The sequence below is a fragment of the Diabrotica virgifera genome, chromosome 8, assembly GCF_917563875.1.
Source record: "Diabrotica virgifera virgifera chromosome 8, PGI_DIABVI_V3a".
NCBI classification, from domain to species: Eukaryota; Metazoa; Arthropoda; class Insecta; order Coleoptera; family Chrysomelidae; genus Diabrotica; species Diabrotica virgifera.
The window spans coordinates 187766431-187780991 of NC_065450.1; the positions used below are offsets into that span (position 1 = coordinate 187766431).

The 14561-nt window shown below is 33.4% G+C and overlaps 1 protein-coding gene across 5 annotated transcripts in view; it reads left to right on the forward strand.

The window, feature by feature from the left end:
- Window positions 1–14561, forward strand: part of LOC126889419 (probable phospholipid-transporting ATPase IM) — a 534973-nt gene that overhangs the window by 494598 nt on the left and 25814 nt on the right. For all 5 annotated transcript variants that reach the window (XM_050657714.1, XM_050657713.1, XM_050657712.1 and 2 more), the window contains 2 exons: window positions 3690–3793; window positions 8680–8955. In XM_050657714.1, the coding sequence (XP_050513671.1) occupies window positions 3690–3793; window positions 8680–8955 (380 nt within the window). The remainder of the gene's footprint in view (window positions 1–3689; window positions 3794–8679; window positions 8956–14561) is intronic.

Sequence of the window (14561 nt, forward strand, 5' to 3'; positions counted from 1 at the left end):
CATACATTATACTAATACGTCGCTAATGAGTTCTAAAAACAACGAAACTGTTTTTTATATAAAAGTAAACTAAAAATCTAAAAATTATAGGAATAACGCAGAAAACACAAACAATCTCAGATATAACTTAATTAACCTATGAAATGCCAGAAGTGTCAAAATTTCATAAATGTCATTAATGTCAAAATTTCATAACAGTGGAGTAAACTTGTCTGAGGTTGGACCAATTACCAACAAGCATTACGGCGCGGTAAATTTGAATCACTCCTCTTGGTTTACAAACAGACCATAGTAGTCGATTTTTGAATTTTTACTTCGTTCAATGGCGGACCCAGCATAGGTTAATTAAAATTAATCAATCAAAATAAAAGATAAATAAATAAATCAAAATAAATGTAAAAATGAAAGTGTAAACTATTCAGTGACCGCAGCTGTACATATTATAGAAAAACATATTTCGTCGGCTTACTGCCAAAACAAGATAACTCGACTTCATAAACTTGAGAAATCTACATTTTAAATTAGTGATTAATAGTGATCTAATAAGTGCATAATATGTACTAAAGTAAATATCATTGCAAACGAAAAACTTTCAAAAAAATTGTGTGTGTGTGAAAAAGTCGTTCAAAAGGCTCTCGGGAAAGATTGTACTATTTGCTTCTTGTTTTAGGACATTTTCTACCGTAACATACATCGCATTTCTTATACCACTCTTCTATACCTCGGCGTAATTGATCCAGTAAAATTCGTCTCGAAATGAGGCAAGTGTTCTTCAAAATGTCCCCAAAAACGCTGCTATGAAGTTCTTGCAACACACTTTTAGTGTGTGATTTTGGCAGTACCAATTATTGTTGAACTGTACTCATCGCGACTTTCCACTTCTAATAGTTCATTGGAAAGATACGGAGATTTCCATTGAGCCCAGTACACCTTTACAGTCTTAATGTTTTTGATTATTTCCTGCCAAATGTCTTATCATTTTTTAAGTCATTCTTGTATGACTTTTAAGTCATTATCATCCTTTTGATTCTTTTTGAGGTTTTCCGGGGAAGTCTGGTCATTATCTGCTTCCTGTGTAACTGTGGTCATCTGGAGACTTAACTTCTTCTAGATGTAAATGTACAAAATTAAAAAGAAATCATAAAAATATCAGAGAAAATTTTTCACAGACACTTACACCGGCCAATGCTCAAAAATCTGAACAATACTAACGGTGAACAAGAAGAATCATCAAATGGAGTCACACTTTATTAGACGAATTTGAGGAGGACTACTAATAGATCGGGGGATTAAATTAAAAAGTAATGGAAAAGTGGTTAGGAAAAGCAAAATAGAGAAAATTGGTGAAACTAAGATATGTTGTTGGATAACTATATAGGTGCATATTAGACGACATTGGCTTATAGACAAGGCGAAAACGGCGGGTTCGTTGGGAAAAATATTCCCATGAGATTTTTTTGCATAATCACATTTGTAATACACCCCAGAATAAGGTTCAAGAAGTCGTCCACGAAAAAAGTGGTCCAAATTTTTTTAACAATTTTTTTTAATCAAATTGCAAAAAATTATTATTTTTGGTATGGACAAATTTTTTTAGGTTTTTTAGACCATTCTGGACGAAAAAGGTCTCATGTAATTTTTCTCTGAAGTTGATGGTTTTCGAGTTATAAGCAATTTAAAATTTGAAAAACGCAAAAATGGCCATTTTTAAGACTTAATAACTCGGTTAAAAATTATTATTATGAAAGTCAGAAAGAGACTAAATCAAAGTTTAAAGCCCCCCTACATGATCCTGAAGAAATTTGTATCATTCATTTATTACTAAGCTGTTATTTTTAATTATTAACAATAAGCCGTAAGAGCGTATTGACGCGGCTGTAAATGTGAGTACCATTTAAATGGACTGCGAGTAAGATTGGACTGCCGGAATGACATCTCTCTCGCACTCAACCATATACGGCCGCCTAATACGTGCTGGCGCTCATTATTATTACTTAAAAATAACAGCTTAGTAATAAAATTATGACAAAAATTTCTCACTTTCTGACTTCCATAATAATAATTTTTAACCGAGTTATTAAAGTCTTAAAAATGGCCATTTTTGCGTTTTTCAAATTTTAAATTGCTTATAACTCGAAAACGATCAACTTTAGCGAAAAATTACAAGAGACCTTTTTTGTCCAGAATGGTCCAAAAAATCTAACAAAAATTTGTACGGGCCAAAAATATTGATTTTTGCAATTTGATAAAAAAAATTGTTAAAAAAATTGGACCACTTTTCACGTGGGCGACTTCTTGAACCTTATTCTGGGATTTCTCACGAATGTGATTATGCAAAAAAATCTCATGGGAATATTTTTTCTAACGAACCCGCCGTTTTGCCTTGTCTATTAGTGATGATAATGATGTAGGTACACTAGTTGCATGTATAATAGGCTCGGAGATCGGCTAGAAAATTTAAACCGAATATGTATAACAAAATTCAGTTTGGCAACATTGTGTGAATACCAAGCCTTCTAGGACATCAACAGAACCCTAATGTAGTGCAGACAAATTAATATATTTTTTTACCAACCAAATAATGTTTCAAATATGATGTGCAAAATAATTTTGAATTCGATTCCGCTAATGAACTTGCTTTCTTTGTCCTTAAAAGTAGAAAAAACAGTTTACTTTCTCTGGCATAATATTTATCGTTTAATTATTTTAACTGTACTAATATGCAAGTGTTTACTGTAAGTTCTAAACTGACTTATTTATAATGATTAATGGTATCTTAAAATACCGGCAAGTGCCTTATCTTTAAAGCGGCTACTCGAATTTCTTAAACATTTATACCAAAGCGCGTTCACCAGAAATAATCGGTTTACGTTTCAACTAAACAGCTGTGTTTCAGCGCTTTAAAACTGCGTTTCAGTCTGGTGAATGGTATTTTTCCGTTTGACACTTTGATAGTTGGTTTTGTTTTGTGTTCTCACCTGTTCTATGAACTTAACCTAAAACGAGATTCGTTTTTTTTTGTTTATTTATGCGATGGTGCTATCGTTCAACGATAACTTGGACGTGTCTTAAACAAATTTCATTCAAAAATGGATAATATACTACCTTGATTGTTTTTTGATAATTAACAAGAAATAATTTTTGGTGCTGTTAATGCTATGCTGAACTTGGCAGAACCATTGGATGATGTATTCCCACCAGAAAGAAATAATAATGTCACGAGAAATATGAATTACATATGTTGAAAATATTGTTCCTCAATTCTCAATACACAGATTTACAATTTCGTGAGCATATACATTTATGTATCTCGTCAGTTTCAATTACATACTTTATAATTAAAACCATTGTAAAAGTAAATATTTTCAAATAAGCGAGCCATTACAATATATTTCCTAAACACGTTCACTATTAAGCGATGTAAATCCTACGCTGAATAAAATGGCGACCGCTTTGTCAGCACGTTGAAGTTTAGCCTCAATTAACATTGACATTCACCAGAAAAAGCTTAAACAGTTTCAAAGCGCTGAGACAGCTCACTGGTCTGGTGAACGCACCCATTGATACCGCCACTTTGTTGCGCATTCTGATAGATTTCAGTTTCTACTATATATTTTGGTATATTGCAACATATTTATAGTGCAACATAGTATTTATAGTTATAGTCAAGGTATCTTTTATAATTTTAGGTACTTACTTGGATGCAGTTGCCTATAATGGTCAAAGTTTATCAGACTATATGTTATTTTGTAGTGTGACTGCAGCTATACTAGTTATCGTTAATACTGCACAGGTAAGGAATATATTTTGTATAAATATTTTCTCACATTTTTGTCAAATATTTCGCTATATACTACGTATGTTACCTACGTATTGGAACCTACACCGTAGTGCGTTTCTGCGTACTAGTACCAGTCAGTGGCGGCCCGTGAGGTAGTGCCATGGCTCTATACCTTGCTAACTATGCAGAAACATATTTTTTATCTTCAAAACTTTTTAATTCCTGTTAATTTTTTTGTGTGTATTTCTTTTGGTCTTCATAAATTATATAAAATACGGCAACTATGGGCGTAATACAATCCCTGCCACAGCGGTGATTATTCGACAGGAGAATCTCTCCTTCGTGCCAAAGTCAGTACTGACACGACTAAAGAGAGAAAGATTTTACGAGCATTCTATTTAAGTAACAGAGAAAGAGCTATATTGGACTATTAGTATACCTTTAAATGTGAATCTCTGTGCCGGGCACGAGGTTGAGTTTCTTTACGTGCTGGTTTGTCGCTTTTATTATGTATATTTTCTGTTAAAAAGTTTTGTATTTATAATTAAACTTTTAGGGCATCATGATAGTGGGTGTAGTGTGTAGTATAAATAATATTTTGATTATTTCTTAAGTTTAATTTATTAATTGACAATGAAGATTAGTATCTTAAAAAAAAATTTAAAAAGCTTAAATTTTTAAGAATATTTTTTTTATATTTAAAAAAAAACTACAAATGTTATAAGGTTTTGTGGAGCTTTTGAGGTAGCTTTAAGAGGTCACAACGACAAAGAAAATTCAGAAAATACAGGCATATTTAAGGAGCTGGTCAATTTTAGCGCCGAATTAGACAACGACTTAAAGGTTCATATTATTCAAAGTACCAGATCTTTCAAAGGTCTACCTTCTCCGGACATTTAGTTGCTTCTAATTTATTTATGTCGGGGAAGTTTTATGCTTATAAGCATCAGTTCTCCGAATCATTTCTTAATGAAAAATGGAGACAATTTTAATTTTTAAACAAAACTCGATTTAAAACTGAATTAGAAGTAGGTACTGTATTGGCGAGACGAATTAAGTACTACCTCTGGGGCTGTTTCGCTATGGGTTTTATTGTAGAGGGAAAGCTTAAAAAGCACATTTAAAGACACTATTAAACTTTTAAGTATTTTAGTTACCATTCCTATATCAACATCTGAAGCAGAACGCTGTTTTTCGATGTTAAAATATAGTGCTTTAGGTATGCTATCTGCAGAAAAGCATTTTGTAAATTGTATTGATAATTTTAATAATAAAGGCATTGAAAACTTTGCAACCCAAAAATTTGTGCATGTGTGTGAATAATGAAATAGTATTATTTTTATAAATTGGTAAATAGAGACTAAATCTTAATAACAAACTTCAAGCACTATCAGCAGTAAATGCTGGTGGTAGGTTAAGAGGTTTTTATTATTAATTAATTTACGGAACTGTTTTGATCAATGTTGGACAATTGTTTGGCACCTCAGATCAATAAACATAAGATGCATAAGATAAAAGTATCCGCGCATATATTTTTTCAGTTTTTGTTGTAAGTATACCTTTTTTGACAATACCGTGAATCCGTCACTAAAAATTTTGGCGGCTGCCCGAGTTCTGGCACTAACTTCTTAAAGTGGTACGAGCCGCCACTGGTACCAGTTAATCTTTCTTCAGTCTAGTATTATCTGATGAAGTCCAATAGGAGCTAAACATGGCTAATGTGACAGGGGCACAAGCCTTTAAGACACAGATAATGGCATATTTATTTTATTCTTAGTTGGACGCCTTTACGGGTAATAGATTACAAGAAAACTTCCTGACCTAGAAGAACTTTGTAAGAAAGTATGTCTGACACAGACAAAAAATAGCGTTTTTGAGAAGCAAGGAGGTGACGGGCGAAAAATTGATTCAGGTTGTATCGATCTCAAAAATATGATTAACCCCGCAAAAACCCCTAAATGCCTTGAAAAATATTGTTATTTGGGGTGTTTGAACGTGTTTAGCATAATTTTTGAATATTCTAAAGGACTCAGTTACTTCTAATTATACATAACATATAAAGAAAACTTGATTTGATCTATTTTGAAGTCTATAAAATCGAGAAAATCCCCAAAAAAACCTTAATCAGTTTTTTGGGTTTTTGAAGGTGCGTACCTTACGTAAAATCTGAAATAATTCATAAATACGGTTTTTGACAAAATACACGAAATTAAAAAAAATACACCTGCATCTCCAAAACGTAGTTATACGCTTTTTTTTAAAAAAAGCATTTTTAGATTATGTACACCCTACCTACGGGCCTATAAAAACTAGACATGTTTTGAGAAAGCTTCAACAATGTGTATGAATTTTTTGAATTTTTTAAATTTATTGCATCCGACCTAAAAAATTAAAAATGAAAAAATTACGTTTTTGGTGGTAAGGGCAGGGGGTAGCGGATTAAAATTGCGCCGAGTCTTATTTTTTATCACATAGGACGTAAAAAATGAAAAAAATTTAATTCTGGGGGTGAAGGTATTTTGCCTATTTTAACATGAGGTACCCTTTGCTATAAACAAATATTATCCTGTATTTTGGAATAAAAATTGACTTTTTGAGCTCTTTTTAGGCGGCATTAAACAAAATGTACATTATAGCCCGGGAAGTAGTGTCAAATTTGACCGAACAATTTTAGCATGGCTCTTTTTTTATTTAGTTGAGTGTTCCAAAGCTTATTAACAAATGTGTCAGTAGCCCAAAACCGGGGCTTTTAGGATAGCTTTGTTTGACAATAAAAAAATTAATTTTTAGCAATGCAAATAATCAAAATCGGTATAATTTGACTGGAACTTTCAAATGCTTAAGCAGAATTGCTATTTTATTTTTTAATCAAAAGTTATTCGGGTTCAAAAATTGCAATTTTTCGATTTTTTTAAAGTTTAACCGCGTTTATTTCGAAAACTATGCATCCTACGAAACAACTTTTAAGAACAAAAATTGAAGAAAAAAATCTTCTGTGTAAAAGGTATATTAGTTTGAAAACCCCAATAAAGGGCTACATTAAAATACAGAACGTTTTCGCTCTAAAGAGAGCATCATCAGTGTTCTAAGCAAACTCTACATGCTAAGCCACCAAAAATACATGGATTAAAACCCTTAAAATGCCGACCAAAGGTCTTACATTGGCATATTATTTATTAAACCCTGGCGATGGGTGAAATTTAAAGGGTATACATCAAGGCACCATATGACTATACCACAAGCATGTGGGTGGTTGAGTTGATTTTTCTTTGTGAAGACATTTTTCATTAGCTATAACTCTGCTTCTACTAGGTATAGTGACCTATTATATACACCATGTTTTTCACCTTCTTATTGAGTTATTTGCGAAAAACCGTCTGAAAACTTGGTTATTTTGTAGAAAAATTAACATATTCACTCGCAAATAACTCGAAAAGTATTAACTTGGTGAAAAAACTTTATAGAACAAAAGTTGCTTAGAATTAGTCATTTTATCTCTTTCCGGACTTATTTCTAACATATTTTTCACCCCCAAAAGGGGGTGAAACTCACCCCTAGGGCAAAAGCACACATTGGCACAATATCACTTTTTTTTCTTTGACTTGTTAGCTATGTGTATGCCAAATTTCGAGTCAATCCAATCGGTTCTTTAAAATTTAGAGGTTTTGCAATATTTTACCTTTAAAGAACATACTAATATAAGTTGTAGGGTTTTGCGATCGACTTTCATATTTTATCTTTTCTTGTCTAAAAGCCCCGGTTTTGGGCCAGCTGACACATCATTTGTTTATAAGCTTAGGAACACCTAACTAAATAAAAAAAAACAGCCATGCTAAAATGCTCCGGTCAAAAACTTGACACTACGTCCCGGGTAGGTATGTATTCGCGGTGTGCAAGTACTTGGAGGGGATACGAGGATTTAATTGCTACATACATCATTTTATTTACTACATACAATTGTTTACTTTTTAATAACATAACCTGAATCTTACTTTGTCTTCTTATTAATTTTTTGGAATATGGCCTTGACAATTATCCAGTAACCAGGACTAATATAATTGGGCAATATAATTAAAAGTGCGAAGAAAGTTGCTGAGCGTAGAAACCAGGGGTCGCTTTGCCGAACTTGCACGGTCCCAATAGCCAGCAATTGAATGAATAGATGATTTTTAATAAAAATAACACAGGTTTACAAAAAAAAAATGTGGACTATTTGACGAAACCATATGACTAGGGGGTTTTTGGGGTCCCTGATCACGAATCAGGGGTCCGCTGACCTCTCTCACGTCGAGCTCAAGGTCAAATCAAGATAAATCGACACAATCGCTCTGAAAAAGTAAATTAGGGGGTTTTTGGGGTCGCCGATCACAAAACTGGGGTCCGTTTAGCTATACCACGTCAGATAAAGGTCATTTCAAGGTCAAATCAGTTTTGTGATCAGCACCCCAAAAAACCCCTAATATACATTTTCAGAGCGATTGTGTCCATTTATCTTGATTTGACCTTGAGCTCGACGTGAGAGGTCAGCGGACCACGGATTCGTTATCAGCGATCCCAAAAAACCCCTAATATACTTTTTTGGAGCGATTGTCGATTTATCCTGATTTGACCTTGAAATGACCTTTACCTGACGTGATAAAGATCAGCGGACCCCGGATTATTGATCAGCGACCCCAAAAACCGCCTAATATACTTTTTCATAGCGATTGTCGATATATCATGATTTGACCTTGAAATGACCTTTACCTGACGTGATGAGATCAATGGACCCCGGATTCGTGATCAGCGACCCCAAAAACCCGCTTGTCATATGGTTTCGTCACATAGTCCACATTTATTTTTTTTTGTAAACCTGTGTAATCATTTCGTGTATTTAAATGTATATTTATTATTTTTAGATCGCCTTGGACACAATGTATTGGACGGTCTTCAACCACATTATGATATGGGGCTCTCTGGCATTTTATTTTATAGCGGACAATTTTTATAACTACCTTTGCCGCGGCCCGTACGTCGGCTCTTTGATAAAAGCGATGTTAGAAGTGAACTTTTGGTTCACAACCGTCCTTGTCGTTATCATTTGTATAATGCCTGTGCTGGCGTGGAGGTTCTACTTCGTAGACGTGTTCCCTACCTTATCTGATAGGGTTAGGTTGAAGCAAAGGATGGCACAGGTAAGTTATGTTTACTATTTTACTTATGTAGGCCCTTAGATAAATTATTCAGTGATGGATTCGACCGTTCCGTGATCGAAGTTCGTTTTATGTATTGTCCAAGTAAAAAATACTGTAGAATAGCTTTAAGCCGGTGAAATATGATATTCTTCAAATATAGATGTTAGGTCAAACGTTTAAGAAGCGGCCCTTTGTGAAAGCATCTGTGTTTTTACGGCCAGACCTCCCGCATATCTATTCACAAGTTTCGTGCAAAAGATTAGTTTTAGTTCGGTAGCTAGCAGTGTATTAGTACTGGAGTGTACGTGTGTTAAGTGATACGAGTGTTTTGTTTGCTGTAATTATTTTGAATATTGGTTTAGTATTTCGTTTGGAGAGTGTCAAGTGTTGATTATTGTAATTTAATTAATGTGAATAGTGATGTGGCGCCCGTGGGATAATGTAAATATCGCGTACGATAACGCTGATATTGTAGAAATTGCCAGTGCTAGTGTGAATGTAATTACTAAAAAAAAGAGATCGTAAAGAAGATTCGAATGCATTTAAATGCAGAAACACAGCAAGTATGTTTGAATGTATACAAAAATCTACGTACGAAATTCGGCTTCGATGAAACACTATTGGCACAAGCCACCTCTGATTTAACAGAAATTCCACTTTCTACTGTATATAAAATAGTTAAAAATGAACCCTATCATCGCAAGAAACGATGTGACTACAAATTTTCAAGACCTTTAAATCCTTCACTTGTAAAACTATTGAAAACCACAATATACGACTGCTACAAAAGCAATGAAATACCTACAATAGAAATAATAAGAAAGAAATTGGAAACAACCGGTCGAAATATGAACTGCTGTGAGAAAACTCTTCAAAATTGGATAAAAAAAATGGGCTTTAAGTTCAAAAAAATAAATAAACGTCAAGCAATTATGGAAAGCCAAAGAATAGTCAACAGACGTAATATGTACCTAGAAGAAATTACTAAATATAGGCAAGAAAATAGGAGACTTTATTATTTAGATGAAACTTGGTATGATACCCACGATACAGTAAAGAAAGGATGGACAGATGGTTCAAGCATGTGCATACCAGAAATGCCTGCAAATAAAGGCTCGCGACTAATTATTGTACATCGCGGAGGAAGTGAGGGATGGGTTCCGAATGCTTTAAAATTATGTGGGAAGAAAATGGAAGATTGTAACGTTGACTACCACAAGAATATGGAAGCTGACATTTTTGAAGATTGGTTTGAAAACTCGCTGATCCCAAACTTGGAGAAAAACAGCGTAATAGTGCTTGACAACGCTTCCTATCATTCCCGACAACTCACTAAAATACCAAATACATCTTCAAAGAAAGCTGACCTACAAAATTTTTTAATGGAAAATGATTTGTATTTCGAAGATTTTTACACAAAAAAACAACTTATTGAAGTTCTACACACAAAGCAATTTAGAAAATTATACGCTCTAGAGAGTATTGCCGAAAAGCATGGACACACTATATTGAGACTTCCCCCCTACTTTTGTGTTTTCAATCCTATTGAGTTAATTTGGGGACAATTAAAACCAAGTATAAGGCGTTCAAATAAATTTCCTAAATTTGACAAAAAGGTAATTGAGATCATTAAAAAAGAAGTAGCCAATATTACCAAAGTAGACTGGCAGAAAAGAATCGCCAAAGTGATCAAAGTGGAAGAATATTATAAGAAGATTGGGCACTTCCACATTAATGGTGGAAATAAATTTATTATTGAATTGGGCGATGATAGTGACGAAGAAAATACGGAAGAAGGAGAAAATGAGTTAAGTGTATCAGTATTTTAATTGTTGTGTTGTGTAATTCATTTTCCAAGCATAAGTGTACTAATGAAAAGACTCGGTTAAAAAAATATTTTTAGATTTTGTATTTTTAATAAAAAAAAGAGCGGGGACATGCTTGCATTTTGTGCTGAATTTTAAAGTTTTGAACTGTATACCTAAAGTAATTTTAGATCTAACTGTGTTTTTATAAAGTTCTTTTAGTATCAGTAATTCTAACAATAACAAGATTAATTATAAAAGCTATTCTACATCAGTTATTAATGCAAGCATGCGGTAAGAGGGAGGTCCCTGTGAGGTTAAATGTTATTAAAAAATTGATAAAATTAATTTTAACACATACAATATTATGTCCTGCTTTAACGCTATTTACCTAAGTATAAATAAATATTTTTAACTACATATTTAATTACCAGAAAACACCAGCTGCCGGCCTAATATTAAAGAAGAACAACCCAAAGAAAGCTACAAATCTTACCTATTACACTATATAGATTGCTTGAACTATAACAATAAAACTCTAAAACATTTTGTTTTCTCAATATTCTACAGAATTAATTACAAATTAATGTGATAATTACAGCTGTTTCGGTATGTTAAAAATGTGAACTTCGTTCAAGAGATAATTACCTTTATATTTCAGAATATAAAAAATTATTATTAAATTGTTTGAAATTAAAAACTATGTGCAATGATGCAATTGCATCCTTCTAATTGAAAAAAAAAATTGTAAAGGACCCCGCAGAAACCTTATGGGAAATGGCTCTCTGTCAAATGCTCTGAAACTTTGGGTTCTGGTAGTCCTTGATGTGTACAACAAAAGACTCAATGGGCGCATAGCTCCAAAAAATCATGGTTTTAAGATATAAGCCTCTGAAGTTATAGGTACAGTGAGGACGTTTGAGTTGGAATAAATTCATTTTCTCGAGAATGGGCGACTCTGGAGCTAAATTACAAATCGGGTCGATTTTTATTTTTAAATTACAATTTTTTGGCATATATATCATACTAGTGACGTCATCCATCTGGACGTGATGGCGCAATCGATGATTTTTTTAAATAAGAATAGGGGTCGTGTGATAGCTCATTTGAAAGGTACTTCAATTCTCTATTCAGCAATATAAACAATAATCTAATTATTTATACAGGGTGCCCAAAAAAATTTTTTGAATATAATTAATTGAGACAAAAAGAAGAATGTATATAATTTATTTAATTCGAAATACATTTTACTGTTGTCCGTAAACAGGAAAAATGTTTATTTGATAAATAAATATTGTTTTTCGCTTAAATTCAATATTAAAGCTGCCACCCACCTGCCTCTTAGCAGGTTGAACATTTAATTTAAGCGAAAAGCAATGTTTATTTTTCAAGTTAACATTTTTTCTGTTTTCTGACAGCAGTAAAATGTATTTCGAATTAAAAAAAAATTTGGGTACCCTGTATAAATAATTATGTTAATGTTTATATTAGTGAATAGAGAATTAAATACCCTTTCAAATAAGCTATCACACGACCCCTTTCGCTTAAACTAAATGTTCATACTGCTAAGAGGCAGGTGGGTGGCAGCTTTAATATTGAATTTAAGCGAAAAACAATATTTATTTATCAAATAAACATTTTTTCTGGTTTCGGACAACAGTAAAATGTATTTCGAATTAAATAAATTATATACATTCTTCTTTTTGTCTCAATTAATTTAATTAAAAAAAATTTTTTGGGCACCCTGTATAAATAATATTGTTAATGTTTATATTATTGAATAGAGAATTTAATAACCTTTCAAATGAGCTATCACCCGACCCCTATTCTTATTTTAAAAAAATCATTGACTGCGCCATCACGCCCAGATGGATGACGTCACTAGTATGATATATATGCCAAAAAATTATAACTTAAAAATAAAAATCGACCTGCTTTGTAATTTACCTCCAGAGTCGCCCATTCTCGAGAAAATGAATTTATTCCAACTCAAACGTCCTCACTGTACCTATAACTTCAGAGGCTTATATCTTAAAAACCCACGGTATAATTAACTCGATGGTAACATATAGCGCTTGGCGCCGGACGGTCGGTCAGTGAGTGACGCCACTTGCAGAGTTGAGTGAGAATCTAGCATTCGTATAGTGCAGGTATTCAGATAATTTTCGGAGTATTTTCAAAGTTGTTTTTTGTAATTTTACGTATTTTAAAATTTTTACGTATTTTGAATTTTTACGATATGCGTTATTTGCAGTATTTGGCTGTTCCTCTGATAACCAGAGCAAGCGAAATCCTTGCCCTGACACGAGATTTTTTCGTTTCCCTAAAGAGGAAAATTTAATAAAACAATGGGTGCACGCCACCGGTAGGAAAGATAAATTTAACCCAAAGACGGCTTATGTTTGTTCCAATTGCAATTGCTCTGCAATTGCTGCTTGAAGATATAAAGAAACGATACAATATTAACTACATTTTGACGAGGCGCTTAAACCAAGATCCGTTGGAGAATTTTTTTGGGGTTATAAGAGCGAAAGGTGGTTTAAACGATCATCCCACTTCTTTGGATTTTAAGTATCGAATGCGTTCTTATTTAATGGGAAAAAACGAAGGTGCTTTTTCTGACTACTGTAATGATGAAGACGATGGTACTCCTACATTAACTATAAGTGGTAATATGATAGAAAAGCTTGCTTCAACAACAACTTTTGACACCAATCCTACGGATGGAGATGACATAGTCCTGTGTAAAGAACTTGATGATTTAGTGTATGATGGACTAGAACATTTAGGAGGATTTATTTGTAGCAAGCTTAAACGGAAGTTACCAAATTTGACTGATCAAAGTTCGACGTCTTACACCTGGACCGATCATTTGACAGAGGGTGGACTATGTAAACCTTCTAACGAATTTATGGCTCATTTGGAAAAACTAGAAGAAATTTTTCAAAACTTTAATGGGGATACCATATTTACTGGCAAACAATATATTTCAAGTCTGTTATCCTTAAGTGTTGATATTGATTGTCCTCAAGATGCTAAGAAAGTATTTTTTCGGTCACGTATGTACTTCCGTATAAAAGAATTCAATAAAAAAATAATTTTAGCACGTACTAATAAAAGAAAAATTCAAAAGACTATCGCGTAATGTCCATAGTTTTATATTTTTAAAATAAATTGTTTAAGAACTGTTTTATCTAAAGACAATTATTTTACCTTTGGGAATTTTAGAGGGCTACGATACTGCGATGCGGAAAGCTAGTAGAAAACTACCGCTTTATATTCCTCAGGACATCCGTTCGCAGATTTTTCTTGTCATATTGGAAGAGACAAAACCTGAGACTGAAATAAACAGCAGAGAAGAACCAGCCAGAAATGCTTTTTTGAGGCTTCGTAAATTTCTGACTGGTCGGAAGTTGGATTTCAACCTGAGATGCAAGATGCTAAAGTGTTACGTTGGGCCTGGTTTCGTGTATGAATGGAAGCATGGAAGTTAGAGGCCAGCTCCATTAACAAACTTGAAGTCTTTGAAATGTGATGCCTGCGCCGATTGCTTAGAATATCATGGACGGACAGACTCAGAAATAAGGAAGTATTAAGCAGTTCTAGTTTCCAGGATAGGGAACTATTTGATTATATAAAAAGTAAGAAGACTGCATACTTAGGGCACATTTTGCGGGAAGAACTATACATTTTTCAGCAATTGATACTCAACGGAAAGATGGAGGGTAAGAGAGGTCTAGGACGTAAAACGATATCATGGCTGCATAATATTCGTCAATAGATAGGAATCCACAGCTATTA